The sequence below is a fragment of the Lacerta agilis genome, chromosome 9 (genome assembly GCF_009819535.1).
Source record: "Lacerta agilis isolate rLacAgi1 chromosome 9, rLacAgi1.pri, whole genome shotgun sequence".
NCBI lineage: Eukaryota > Metazoa > Chordata > Lepidosauria > Squamata > Lacertidae > Lacerta > Lacerta agilis.
The window spans coordinates 13,427,024-13,441,973 of record NC_046320.1 but is presented as its reverse complement, the minus strand read 5'-3'; the positions used below and the strand labels follow the sequence as shown (position 1 = coordinate 13,441,973).

At 39.8% G+C, this 14,950-nt stretch overlaps 1 protein-coding gene across 8 annotated transcripts in view; it reads right to left on the bottom strand.

Annotated features, from left to right (window-relative positions):
• Positions 1–9,727: 9,727 nt before the first annotated feature.
• The window catches only part of SLIT2 (slit guidance ligand 2), a 226,834-nt gene continuing 221,611 nt past the window's right edge, over positions 9,728–14,950 (bottom strand). For 4 of the 8 annotated variants that reach the window (XM_033161244.1, XM_033161249.1, XM_033161246.1 and 1 more), the window contains 2 exons: positions 12,877–13,088; positions 9,728–11,684 (listed from right to left, as the gene is read on the bottom strand). In XM_033161244.1, the coding sequence (XP_033017135.1) occupies positions 11,443–11,684; positions 12,877–13,088 (454 nt within the window). In that variant the 3' untranslated portion in view covers positions 9,728–11,442. Of the gene's footprint in view, positions 11,685–12,359; positions 12,449–12,876; positions 13,089–14,950 lie in introns of all 8 variants that reach the window. The other 4 variants (XM_033161243.1, XM_033161248.1, XM_033161245.1 and 1 more) reach the window with 2 other exon arrangements.

Sequence of the window (14,950 nt, the reverse complement as noted above, 5' to 3'; positions counted from 1 at the left end):
AGCTGCCCGTCGCCGTTGCCATGGAAACTACGGGCGCCCGGAGGGGCCAAACTTCCTCGCGGGGAAGCCGAGGGCGCTCTGTGCATGCTCGGAATTCCATCACGCACACTCTTTGCTTTTTTGTGTGAGAGCTGCGCATGGGCAGGAGGCGAGGAGTGATAACAGCTATTGTTGTTGCCAACTTGAATAAAACAATAGGGGAGGGCTAAATTTTCTGCTTTGCAATTTAAAATGCTCATTTTATATCCTTAAAATAGCAATGACTTCCCTCCTTCTCTTTCCATGGGTTCATTTGTACATACCATAAATCCCTGCATATTTTACAAAACGTATCCCATTCAGTATTGCATTATTGCATCAATCAAAACTTATTTATACTGTTGAATCCTACCTTAATGCTGCCAGCGTTTTCAGCTGTATACAATTATTTCCCATATATTCAATATACGTTTTCCAATCTTTAGACGTATGTTCTTCTTGTTCTCTTATTCTATATGTTAAGTCTGCAAGTTGTGCATATTTTGTCAACTTAAGTTGCCATTCTTCAGCTGGGACCTCACCTCACTGGTTTTCCATTTTGGGGCTAAGAAAACAAGGCCTCGGTAATAGCATACATAAATAACACCTGGGAATTTCCATCTTAATTATCCCCAACAGAGAGGATTTCCCCCACCTGTTATCATCCTCTGCCTGGCTCTGTTTTAGCAGATTAGGAATGAAATGTCTCAGCAACAGTTGTTTTAAATTACTTTCTTTTGACCCCCCCAAGTGTTCAGAAAAAAATCTGCCAAAACCTTCAGTTGTTTGGAAACTAGGAAGTTAAATGGAAAATCAGCATCAGGGAGTATATTTCATGCGGTAACGAGTATATTTTGCAAAATTACAAAGAGCCTTTTTTAACTTCTTAAAAGAACCTGGCCTCACTCAGACAAAAACAAAACAAACAAACAAACAAACAAAAAACCCAAAACCGACACCTCTCTCCCATCACTATAACAGCCAGGAATACACTTTTTGAGTTGAGAGTAGAATCTATCCTATCCGAACTAAAGCACTTTGAAGCTTCTTTGATCTCAAGAGGAAGAAACTCTTGTTTAAATCTCTCATTTAAAAACAAGGGGACCTGAAAAGTTCTTCACTTAAGATTGTGTGCTTTCAGTGGTTTCTCTTTTTGGGTCATCTATGAATGATGTTACTGTAAATGTGAAAAGGAGGGAAAATGGGTGCGTAGCCCAGGCAATGCTGTTGCCTTATGTTCACATTATACCGGTAACCACCTAGCACATACACTGAAAAAAATAAGGCAACCAAGCAAAGTTCTTTGGCTTTTATTCAGTTTTATACTTTGTCCACTTGATGGTGTTGCGGAGTTATTTACTGTCAGGCTGGTTAATTGCAAGAGGAAATGGGAATATATAAATGCCAGATAAAGTGCCATTTGTTTGTTTGTGTTTTTTGTGTGTGTGCAGTTTTGCACATTCCATCCCAGTTTAGAAGAAAGGCACATAGAATATTAACAGCAAATATTACAGAAATGTTGGGGGAGGGGGAAATTGATGAAAGATGTTTCATCCTTTAAAATCATTGATGTGTTTCTCCAAATAAATTTGTATTGTTCAGAGGTTCGAGAAATGCCTTTTGCCAGGTTCATTCTACATGAGAACACCCTGAACGTTTAATTTCTGCAGTACTGGTTGCTTTAAATTTTAAACAACTGATGAGGGAAGCAAGGGTAGATGCTACTCAAATAAACTATCAGGAACACCTGCATTTCTGATCACTAGTTCTGTAGGCTGAATGACGTGCTCTAAATAAATGAATGATCCACGTACTAGGTCTTCATACCAAAGGGACAGGTTCTGTTGGCTTTAAGAAGTTGATGCCTGAAAGTAATTCTAAAAAGAAAGAGGAAATAAGCAGAACAGTTGTTCTTATAAGCAATAAGTTATCCAAAATCCTCTGCACCTGCCTGAATATTCCCCAACTGAAATTGCAGCCGTGATTTCTGGTGTTTTTTTTTTTTTTTGTTTTTTTTTTGCAAATAAACAAAATGTATTGAACTCCCATTTTAAAAAATACAGTAATTGTATTCTGTTACATTTCCAAAAGTTGGTGGCATAAATGTGGCAAACATTAAGCTGAACACATTAATCATTATCGGATGCATCTTTCATGGGAAATTATTCTGTTCCTGTTTGTGTGCATATATGCACATATAGGGAAAATGTTAACGTGCTGCGGCTCTCACAAATCCCATAGATTTGAAATATTGGATTATCTGCATGCTTCTCTTTCCAACTCTGCACAATATGCAGCTACAATAACGGGAGATTAGCGATCTATTTCCAGAAATGATACCTTGGGTTTTTACAAGGCATGGGGTAATATTGTATAAAATTCTACTAACATTAAAAATGTTGGACGTCATGCGACCTACTTTAGCTCCCCCCATTTATTTATTTTTAGTTCCTACAAAATACTTATGAGGCTTTTCTTTAAAATCTAGATAAAAATGTCCACTCTTGGTATTCAAATGTATGCAAGAAGTTTGTGGGGGGTGGCAGTGGGGGGAGAATAAACCTCACAAATATCTTGCTTGGATCTGGAGAACCCCCCTAGCTTTGATCTCTAATGTAGCAATGTGTCAGGCACCCCAAAGTAGTTTTATGTGCTGTAAATAGGAAAAGCGGAGTGGCTTCATGGTTCATTGATTTAAAGGTTCTACAGGAGGCTGTGAGATCAAAGAGAAGCTTAATGGTTTTATGCCACCCTACATACCTGTCAGCCCACTTATATGAGGAGGCTGAGCTTGGGCAATTAGTTACCAGCGATTCTTTAACCGAATCAGTTGTTCTTGCTCAGATTTTGTTTGTGCATCCATTAAATAAAGGCATGGGACATACTTCTTCCTGTAATACTATTGCATCTGTTCCATGTGGCAGATTTTATTATACTGTTAGCAAAATGGTCATCATCATCATCATCATTATTATTATAGGGGTGTGTGTGCGTGTGTGTGTGTAGCTGGACTTGTCTACTGCAAGAATATTATGGTGGGATCTTTTTCAGTGGCAGTTACAGCCCTCATTCTCAGCTGTACTTTCTTGCCATTTGTCCCCAAGCCCAGCACTTTATTTTTCTATAGGAATGGATGGCAACCATTCTATAGGAATGGAAGGCAACCATAGGTAAGTAAAGAGGTGTGGTACGTTAGGGATGCCACTGCAGCGGGTTTCAGGCACTGAAATATAACACTTTATTTGAACAGCTGTTTACCACCCGACTATGGTGAATATTACATAGAATTATTTTCCATATATAACGTGTGTATAAATGGAACTGGAATAAAGATTCACCTTTAGATCATGAATCTTTAGGCCATTTTGGTTTTATATGGTTACAGCATGGAATGAAAATAAAATTGTTTTCTATCTTCTGTCACATGTTCTGAGGTTATATTGCTGTTTGGAGCCTTTCATAAAATTTATGAAAGCAACAATTCAAAGTTTCAAAAAAGAAGAAGTGACGTTCTCTTAGGAAGCTGTAGCTTTTGTTTATTTAAAAGTGTAAGTTATTTCCTTTATGTTTCAAAAATATTTCTATATTAAGGCTTAGGTAATTTGCAAATCTAGGTTAACTGACTAACACAAATAAGCTTATACTGTACCTAAAACTACTCAGTTGGTCTCTAAGGTGCTACATTATAATTTTTACATTCTTTTGGAAAGATTCTTTTGAAGATTTCCTTAGATCATATAACTTTTTTGAAGACTTGATTCTTTTCAGGGAGTTTTAAGGTTTTTTAAAGAAAAGTCTTTTTAACTATCCTTTTAAAGAATTGTTTTATTTTGTCTTCTATTCACGTTAACCAAGAAGCCCCGGGCTTTTGTTTAGTTATTGCTACTTCATGGGTTTTAAAGCAGTTGGAAAAACAACCCCTTGCATATATGTTTCCATAAGAGATAGGGATGGCTCATGTGAATATGTTCCAGTAGACTTCTCTTGATAATATAGGTAGGTCTTCAAGCACTGTCACATCCTTATTAATGAATAAGAATGAATACATGATGGAGTGCGGGAGATAGGAAGGATGCTAGCATGGGATGCTTTTGAGAGCCCTTATGAAAATAAGCTCTACTGCAACTGCCAGAGAAAGGTCAAGTGTGAATTCTTACATTCAGCTCTGCTTCTTTGGTTCAAATGCCTTTAGTGAATGGAATCAAAGAGATCCAAACATGTTTGTATCCTCCTTTCTCCACCCCTCACCCCCTGCTTCCAAGTTACCTGATATTCCAGTTTACTCACTCTCACGTCTTCCAGCAAGCTTTGGTATTGTGCTTCCTTGCCTCAAAGCTTGTTCACTCTTTTGTGAGGGAAAAAAAAGCTCTATGCTTGCTGTAGAATTGGCTAAATTGAAGAATACAGGTGAAACTCAAAAAATTAGAATATTGTGGGAAAGTTCATTTATGTAAGCAATTGTCTTCATTAGCTACTGGAGTTTAATATATGAGATAGACTCATGACATGCAAAGCGAGATATGTCAAGCCTTTGCTTGTTATAATTGTGATTATGGTGTCCAGCTGATGAAAACCCCAAAGTTGAGATTGTTAATTTGGGGTTCTCATCAGCTGTACGCCATAATAATCACAATTATAACAAATAAAGCCTTGACATATCTCATGTCATGAGTCTATCTCATAGGTATTAGTTTCACCTTTTAAGTTGAATTACTGAAAGAAATAAACCTTTCCACAATATTCTAATTTTTTGAGTTTCACCTGTATGATCTTGCTAAAGACACATGGCATTGATTTCGGGTGAATCACAGAATGGACTTCTCCATTTTGTGTGGAGACTACTTAAGGAACACCCTTCCTCTCCGGACTCCATGATAATATTCATTTTAACCAAAATTCACTAGAATTTCTCCAAATTATGAATTAAAGCTGAACGATCTTGACATTTCAGTAGGCAGGCTTTGCCCAAATTCATTATCATATTCATTTCAGCCTCTGATTCTATTTTCTACTGTTCCACTGCTCGTTTATGTAAACCCAAGGCCCATGCTTAGGTAATAGGTTCAAAGAGAGAGATTTGAGAAGATGCAATTCGGTGGATAAGGAGAGGGGTTGAGGAGTAGAGAAATAAAATAGCAGAGGATGACAGGAGCAGGAAAGTGAGTTGGGCCAGAGCAAAAATAAACATGAAGGTGGAGTGGAAAATTCATATAACCACAAGGCTCACACATCCAATTTTCCTTCTGCTTGCTACTAGAACTTCCCATTGAGAGCACCTTCACTTAGTGTTCTTTAAGAACAGTGATGTTTTATGTTCTTGTACCAGTGCTAAATTTTATCAGGCACAGAAGCAGGGCTATTTCTTCAGCTCTGGCAAGAGGCCACCTGACTTCAGCTCTTCTGCCTCACCTGTTACCTGGCAATGGCCCTTCCACCAGGCTACCCGAATGGTTTCCATCTTGTTGCAATATTAAGAACTGGTACCCAAGCTTGCTTTCTCCCCCCTGCTCCCTCTTCATCCCTTTTCCCCAGAGTCCTTTGATACAGTCTTCTATCATGGTCCCAGATATTACACATACAGGCAGAACAATAGGCAAGAAGCATATTTGGCATTCACTCACTCCAGGAACATCCTGAGAGTTTTGGAAATAAGTACCCTCCTAACTTTTACATTAAGCAAATGTTATAAAGTGGCTCTTGTGGGTTAGTGGGCCAGGGCTATCATATATCATTTTTAAATTTAGAGTGGTTACATACATTCCGATTCCACATGCATACAAATTTCAAACGTATTTGGAATCGATCACGTGGGCTGATTCAGTGTCACCTCAGAAGTAACCCAAATCACCCACTCTACATGTTCACTTCCTATACGTCAGGTGTGGGGGAAACTTTGGCCCTGCAGATGTTTCTGAACTACAATTTCTATCACCCCTGGCATTGGCCATGCTTGTTGGGGCTGATGAGAGTTGTAGTTCAATGCATATGGCGGGCCAAAGATTATTCCCCACACTTGCTACAGATGTTACCAGAGATGCATGGGGTTTAGCCACTTGAACACAGCATCCATGCTGCTGTGGTGACTGATGAATGGGACTTCTAAGAAGCCAAGAACCTGGTTAGATTGCAAATGGATGGAATCTAACCATTCTAATGTGAGCTGTTTTCAGTAAGTATTCTAGCACAACAGCTAAGAAACTAATATGCAAACAAGGAAGTCTCCAATAGTGTTGCTACTGCTTGCATGAACTGGAGGCATACCCCACCACCAATCAGCTGATTGTCAGTGAGGGTGTGCTTTCAAATGAGCCTTCTTCCATTAGCACAAAGCAATTTACATTGAAAACACTTGCTAAAACGGGGGTGGGGTGGGCAGCTTCATTTTAGCAAGTGGTTTCAACACAAACTCCCTTTGCAATAGTGGAGTGGTCCATTAGCATGAAGCAGTTGGTGCTAAAAATGCTTGCAAATATGATGTCCCCCTTCCCTCTGGTTCACAAAGTAGTAGTAAAGATTGCTGAGATAAAATATGTGAGCTGATTTGAAAATCCAAGCATGCAACTTTAATGCTATGTGCTGTTATGCCAATGTTTTAAATAAGTAATTAAATCGGGCCAAATCACAAATAAATACCAGTATAATTTTACCTAACAGCTACAAGATACTGCAGAGGCTGAATGCAAATAATCTAATTAATAACTACCATCAAAATTTAGAAACAAAGTTCCCTGAAACCTCAAATGTTTCAGTTGTGAAAAGTTCTCTTTGCGCTCGTGGTATCTTTCCCAATCTGCAGTATACATTCTAGCTGAGCTATTATTGATTTATCCCAAAGCATTATGGAGAAATTTGACTCTTTCTTTAGAAGTTTTCTCTTTTGAAGCTTTTTTGGGGGGCAATGATATGTTAAATCTGATAGCACTGTGGTCAGTTCATCTTACATCTTACACGAGTTTACGGGCATAATTTAGGATTAAGGCCAGGGTAATCTCCCCTCTGATGGCTCCTAGGAAAGGTGGTGTTGAACCAATCATTAAGGACATCTAGAAATGCTACCTCTTTGTCGTCAGCGGAACGCACATTTACCCAGTCTGTGTGAGGGCAAGAAGTCACCCATTACTATGCCATTTCATTTTCCACCTTACGATCGACTGGGGGTGGTACTGCATCCCCAGTACTAAATTATTCTCTGAGGTCTGGTATTGACACTCACAACAGTCCTACACAAGAGTCTGCCCTTTTTGGAATTTATTGATTGTTCTCTTTGATGTACAGAGCGACAATACTTACAGTACACCCTTTCCTGAAGACAACCATATCCAGTGCCGGATTTACGTATAAGCTAAACAAGCTATAGTTTAGGGCCCCATTCTCTTGGGGGGCACCAAAAAAAATTAAAGGGAAAAAAACCTGGATGTACATTTCCAAAATATAAGATAAAAAACAAATAAAATAAAATCTACATTGTTTTGTGTTGTGTTGTGTAGTCTCCTATGATGTAATTAATGGACCCCACCTGCTAGCCTGCTCCCTAAAATATCACTGGTTTGCTCATTTCTATATATATAGGGTGCCTACATTCTGCATGGACTGGTAGCATGGCAACATGTGCAAATGGCTTTAGATACCTATTAGGTCCATAAATTACCATATAGCATATAGTCAATACAAAAAACAGTGGCAATTTGTTGTTGACAAAGGACAGCTGGACATATAAAGGGCCCCATTACCTTCAGTAGCTTAGGGCCTCATCAAACCTAAATCCAGCCCTGACCATATCCCATTGGTTCTCTCCATTCTACCAGGGTCCCATTCTGGCCACTACATCTATGTTTCCTTGTGATAAAAAACCCCAATCATTCCAGCTCACTCACCTTGGCTCTGAGGACTACTACAGCATATCAACTCCCATATACAGTCTCTCTCTCTCTCCCCAAGTGTCTCCATCACTTATCTGAAAAAGTGTGCATGCACACGAAAGCTCATACCAAGAACAAACTTAGTTGGTCTCTAAGGTGCTACTGGAATGATTTTTATTTTTTATTTTTTATTTTGTTTTGACTATGGCAGACCAACACCAACCTACCTGTAAATCCAACACACATGTTTTACAGCACATGCCAGGGAGAGCTGAAATGGTCCACCTGAGACAGGCTTAGCAAATGAGCGGGAATTAGCCCCAAGAATCACTTTTAGTAACTTCCCTGATGAAAACCACCTGCCTCCCTTGTACTGTTTTTTACCCTATGTTGCAAGTATGGCACATGCGTGTTTTGCCCATTAACTTGGTGGGGAGCTGATGTAAAGGGTAAAATCTGCTTTGTTTGCATTCATGAATTGTTCTTCAGGTGGTATTTCTTAAACAGACTTTGTTCATATGACACCATAATATGATTTCATGATTCCCCCATTGCAGTGATAGTTTCTTGCTAAGGAGAGAGGGGTGTTTTTGTACTCTTAATTGGTAACACATCAAGAGACTTCATGGTGGCAGTTGCTGAGGATGAGCTGCCCCCATAACCAGAGAGGTAGGGCAGGCAGAAGGACATAGGAAAGTGGGACACAGGGGCCTGAGAGTCAAATGCATAGGAAGCAGGGGGGGGGGTAGGGACAAGAAAAATAACTGTTTGCACTTTGGAGCGGGTGTGATCCAAAAAAATGAAAAGAAGAGACAACAAGGGCTGAAAGGAGAATGAAAACTGGGACAATGAATGGAGATGAAAGATGCAGAGGTGAGCAATCAACATGTGTACCCTGTTTCTCCTAAAATAAGACATAGCCATAAAATAAGCCACAGCAGGATTTCTATGCATTTGTGAAATATAAGCCGTTCCCCAAAAATAAGCCATACCCCGAAAATAAGCCATAGTGACGTGGTACCTCCCATTAAAACAGCCTGGGGAGGCGTGGCTATGCAGCGTACCGATGCGACGCGGTTAAAATAAGACATCCCCTGAAAATAAGCCATACTGTGTTTTGTTGAGCAAAAGAAAAATATAAGACGGTGTCTTATTTTAGGAGAAACACGGTATAGGTAAAGGTAAAGGGACCCTGACCGTTAGGTCCAGTCATGGACGACTCTGGGGTTGCAGCTCTCATCTCGCTTTACTGGCCGAGGGAGCCGGCGTACAGCTTCTGGGTCATGTGGCCAGCATGACAAAGCCGCTTCTGGTGAACTAGAGCAGCGCATGGAAACGCCGTTTACCTTCCCGCCGGAGCGGTACCTATTTATCTACTTGCACTTCAACGTTCTTTCGAACTGCTAGGTGGGCAGGAGCTGGGACTGAGCAACGGGAGCTCACCCCGTCGCGGGGATTTGAACCGCCGACCTTCTGATCAGCAAACCCAAGGCTCTGTGGTTTAGATCACAGAGCCACCCGGGTCCCGAACATGTGTATAGAACTAGTCAAATATGGAATTACAATGCATGGTGTTTGCAGTTCTTTCTCAGGAGAAATTTAGATTAATATTTAGAAAAGTATCCCAAGAATCAACTATTTAACTGTTTGGGGATAACACTGTAAAATAATCCTGAAGGTACAAGACAGGCATGGAGGTTCCTCTTTTAGCTTGACAGCAATATATTTCCTGGGTTATTTGTTTTGATTGGGATAGCTTTTCAAACGGACTCTTGTTATGCTACTGGAGATTAATTACATGCCGCTGAACAAGTTAAACTTCTTAGAAGAATACAAGCAAAAGCTAGCACTGAAGTAAATATCTGTTTAATTTACAAACATCAGTAAAGGTACTGATATCAGTCCAAATAAGACAAAGAAACACCGTATTACACATGTACATCTAACTTTTTCTTTTTTAAAAAAATTGAAAAAACACCCCCATTACGGGGTACCCCGAGATTTACTGGAAAAAAAGAACACAACCAACTATGAAGAATTATTACCAATTCTATATTGTGATTTAGCAGCAAAAAATGTTAACAAAGGGAAACATTAGGACAAGTAAAGTAGTTTTAATATTTGGGAAAAGTCACAGTTCTTGGTAATACAGCCTCTTTTTTAAAAAATTTTAAAGGGAAGGAACTCCAAGGGAATATTAGTTTGTAAAGGTCTACTTTTCTAGTGTCAAGTTTCTACACATCATTTCATTTTCTGCAAAGCAATGTATATCAGGGAAATGCTCACTTCAATACATTTGCCATCTACGGTAAAGACTCTTTCACCCCTCACTCGTTACAAGGACTTGAGAGATGCCTCTGCTATCATGAAAACTACAACCTGTTGTTGCTTCTGGCATCCAGTTCTTTCAGTGACACCAGGCAGATGATAGGTTGCCAAGGAGGAAGAAAAAAAAACCCCAGACCAAATCTATTTACCCCGTGAGAACATGCCATGTTAGTCCTATTGCAACTATCCTGGTTTAAGTCTTCTTTTTTAAAAAACCAAAACAAAACCCCAACAACAACAGGAAGTACAAAAATATCAGGACAAATATAAATTAATATATATTAAAGCATTGAAAAAAAACAACAGTAAAAGGGGTGACCTAAATGTTAAGTACAGTGTACTTTGATACAATAAATATTTCTCAATAAACCGAATACTGTATAGAGTTGCTCAGAACTCATAAAAAACAAAACTCCATATTATACCTAATTTTCCCAACAATAATCTATTTTTTTAATCCTCCCCTTAACATTTATATTACAAAAAAAAATTAATACTGGAAGAGGGCAGATAAACACTCGTTCAATTTCTTCTTTTGCTAACATGCCGACATAAAAGAATATATCAGGAGATTTTAGGGTTATGGCGAATTCTCTTCTGTTAAGGAGGCAAGATGTCTCATTTTCCCCGACTTGATTGTTTTATGCTGTACAAAACGCATAAATTCGCACATAAATTTGCACAAAAAGGATTTCTGTTCGCCTTGTGCCTTTTCATTGCACGCCCTGGAAGAGTTTGATATGATCGTGTCAAGAGAGTAAAACCAAAAACGACGACAGCGAAAAACTAGTTAAGGAAGTAAAAAAAAGGAAAGGAAAGCCTCAGACTCTGGGGTTGATTTTTCATCAATAAGATTGTAGGGTCGAAAGTCACTTGAGCAAAGTGCCTGTTTATCTTCAGAATGTTACAAAGAAGGGCTGCTGTTAAAAGTTGTTAAGTTTCCCCATCACTGTTGAAATGTTACCAGGTATTTTTATTGGGGGGTCTTTCCCCCCACTTTTCCTTCAAAACTCCTCTTGGGTACAAGAAGTCTCAGTTCAAGCACTTTATTATTATTTTTTTGTTTCGTTGCAGTTGAAGAAAAAAAGTCTTTATTCTCATAATAAAAATAAGTCTGTTCTGTATTTTACAATATATTTCAAATATTTCCACTATGAAGCATTAATTAGTCCAAGACACGGTCGATAAGTATACAACATTAAAAAAAAAGACAGAAGTGGAACGGAACAGGGCATGTTTAGGAGGGGCACTCTGTACAGCTGCATTTCACCACCTTCTCGACCTCATCCACAAATGAGGACCCGTCAGTGCATTCAAAGGAGTATTTCCGCCTCTTGCTCCTCAGTGGTCCACAGCACTGCCCACTCGAACAGCCTCCTTTGCATTCTAGTCTCGATACCTTCTTGGTCGTCTGGCACGCGGCATAACCTTGCTGCTTTTGGAAGTAATCTCTGACTCGTTCCCCTCGACAAGAGATTTCTGCAACGTGAAAAACAGCAGCCCCCAAATGACACACCGTGCAATGATATCAATCGCTGGCATCTACTAAGAAGATGGAAAGCGTTTAAATATAGACTCTTGTTTACATTATTTTTTAGCTCGGAAAAATAAAAGGTTCTGGTACACAGGATTAAAAAAGCAGATTGTGCTTTTTTTCCAGGTTCGCTTATTTTTCAGCGGTGATTTATTCCTAAACCCATAAATACGCTGCTATTACAATGACAAGAAAATTGGAAATTTAATTCTTTTTTTCTTTATTGCAAAAATACACATCATCTATTGCTAACAGCACGGCCAGCTGGTTTCCTTTACTGTTGGGAAGTACTTGAGACGGCATGCAATTTCATTTATTAGACCTTGAGTTAAATATTATTCAATCTGTTATTTAATAGAAGCTGCATTCCACTAACTTCATAAATTACTGGGACATAAAAACAGTTTAAATAGGAGACATCTGGTTTAAAAAACCCAACCCCATATTCTATTCTAGTCACATTGATGCAAAGTACAAAATAAATATATGTCAGCTGAAGAAAAAAAGTTGTGGAGGGGGGGAAGAGAGAGAGAGAAAAGTGAAAGAGCCTTGATAGACAAGGAAAGAAAAGAACAAGATGACAGTGGAGGGGAAAAATATCCTGTTTTTATCCATCTCACCTGTATAATTCGCTGTGATAAATCAGTTGAAGATGAGAGGTCAAAAGTAGAGTTTGTGATAAAACTAGGAGCAGAATCATTGGATTTGGCTTCGCAGTTGCAGAAGGCAGAGAAACAATAAATACAGAAAGATATAGCAGGTAAAAGGTGGCAGTTTAAATATAGTAAAAAGTTGCTTCTGAACAAAGAAAAAAGTTTTCACAGCAAAATACTTGATGGGGGGGAAAAAATCTTCCAAGTGCTAATATTAAAATCAAAGATTATTTTTTATATTAAAAAAAATCCTCTTCATTATTATATATATATATATTAAAAATCCTTTTCACTGAGAGAAGCTCTGTAGAGCTTAGGGTGGGATAAAGGGGGGAAGAAATAAAAAAGAAGAAGCCCAAAGAAAAATGTACTGCCATGTGTGCAAGATTGGGAGTTTGTTTGTTTTTCTCCATCTTTATTACGTTTCGACAATAAAACGAATATTTTCCCTCTTACGTGAAACTGTGACAAACTGGTTATCTACCTTTATCGCAGCCGTCCCCAGTGTATCCGCTGCTGCACTCGCAATACGGTTTCCCATGGCCTGAAAGCCTGCATTTACCGTGTTTACATCGGATGGACTGGCAGGGGTTAAGCAGTTCTTCATCCTCATCACAGAGGACTCCCGCATGTCCCTGCAGGCATTTACAACTGTATGAAAACGCATTGATTGGCAAGCAGGTACCATGCACACATCTACAGGGGGAGACAAGCCCAAGAGAATAAAAAATAAATTATTCAATCCAATCTAAGGCTAAGCGACATTAACTGTAAAAAAAAGCAAAACAAATTAACTTTGGACTGTGCTCAAAAAGGAAAAGGTTTACAGGGTTTTACTTCCCCTTCCTTTTTAGAACGCACTGTATGTCAGTACGACATGGAGCGAAGCCGTTAGCCCCGTGCTAATTGGTACGCAAGGTTAGTGCAAAGATACGGAAGTACGTAGCCCATTTGTTTTGTTAGTACTGGAATATTGCCACTGTAGATGTGTTATGGAAGACCTGAACAAGGTGTCAACAGGTGCCAAATTGTGCATTCCTCAAGATCCCTGCCCTCCCCCCATTTAAGTGTTAGAGACTGTGTGAGCAAGGAATGCATAATCTGGCTTAAAAATTGATATGAGAAATTAATGATCAACAAGAGGAAGAGGAAGAAGAAGAAGAAGAAGAAGAAGAAGAAGAAGAAGAAGAAGAAGAAGACATGGCTTACCTGTAATCAGGGCTGGCCCACCCATAAGACAAGGAGAGGCAACCACCTCAGGCAGCCTGATCCACAGGGCAGCAGATCCGCCCTCCAAGGAAGCTGCCGCTTCCACAGTGCTACGCTCCTTGGAGGCTGGATCTGCCTCCTCCTTGGCAGTGCCACCCACCCACCCATGCCACTTCTATAGCAGCCTCTTGGCGAATGGGAGACACTGCTGGTCCACTGCCCCCCTTGATCCCAATGCAGATCCTCACTCAGCCCTTCTTCCCTGGTGGGAGGGAGCGTTCGTTTTGTGGTTTGCCTCGGGTCCAGCATGTCTTGAGCCAGCCCTGCCTGCTGGGCTCTTTTCGCCCCAACCCCGTGGAATTCAACAAATGCCCCATTGAGAAAGCCCTTTTGGACTTTGACCAAAGAGAACATGGCACTGAGATTTAAGATAAAACTTAGGAATCGGAAGGTAGACATAAACAAAGTTGTTTCTTTTCTTTAGCACTGATGAGTTAATTAGTACCTGAATGCTTGCATGATACAGTAATACCTCCGAAAATGTCTGCCTCGTCTAGCGTCCATTCTGGCAAACGTCCGCGGCAAACCCGGAAGTACCGGAACGGGTAACTTCTGGGTTTGCCGGTCGCACATGCGCAGAAGCGCTAAATCGCACATGCGCAGAATTGCAAACCGCTCTGCGCAAGTGCGCAGACATGGTGCTTTGCCCTGCATCCTTTTCGGCTATCGGCCGAGTCTCCGGAACGGATCCTGGTCGCAAAACAAGGAACGACTGTATAAAATCCCTGAGCCAAACTAGATGGGATGTTAAATGCACCTTCACAGGGGCATAGCAAGGGGGGCGTAGTGGGCGGTCCGCCCTAGTTTCCATAATGGAGGGGGTGACAAATTATCAAGGAACAATTACTGCCCTACTAGGGCGGGTCATAAAAAAACGTTTTTAAAAAAAGAAAAAATGCCTGCTCCAAAGGTCTTATCTTACTATACTAGGGATTATATAGCTATATATGAAATTCCATGCATATCGGTTAATATCTTGACCCTCCTCCACCAAAATAGCTGTTTACTTGGCTGTTTTCCTATGTCGTGAAGGCTGAAATTTCAGTTCAGTGGAGCACTTACTGTTCCCAACCCTAACCCTGTGGAAAGCCATCTAATTAGACTTTAATTTGATTTTGAGATGTTTTTAGGAGGAAATTTAATTATTGTTTGATTTTATACCAATGTTATGTATCTGATGTTAGCCACCCTGAGCCTGACTTCAGCCGGGGAGGGAGCCGGGGAGGGCGGGATATAAATAAAAGTTTATTATTATTATTACTTGTTATTATTCCATTGTAAGAAAATAT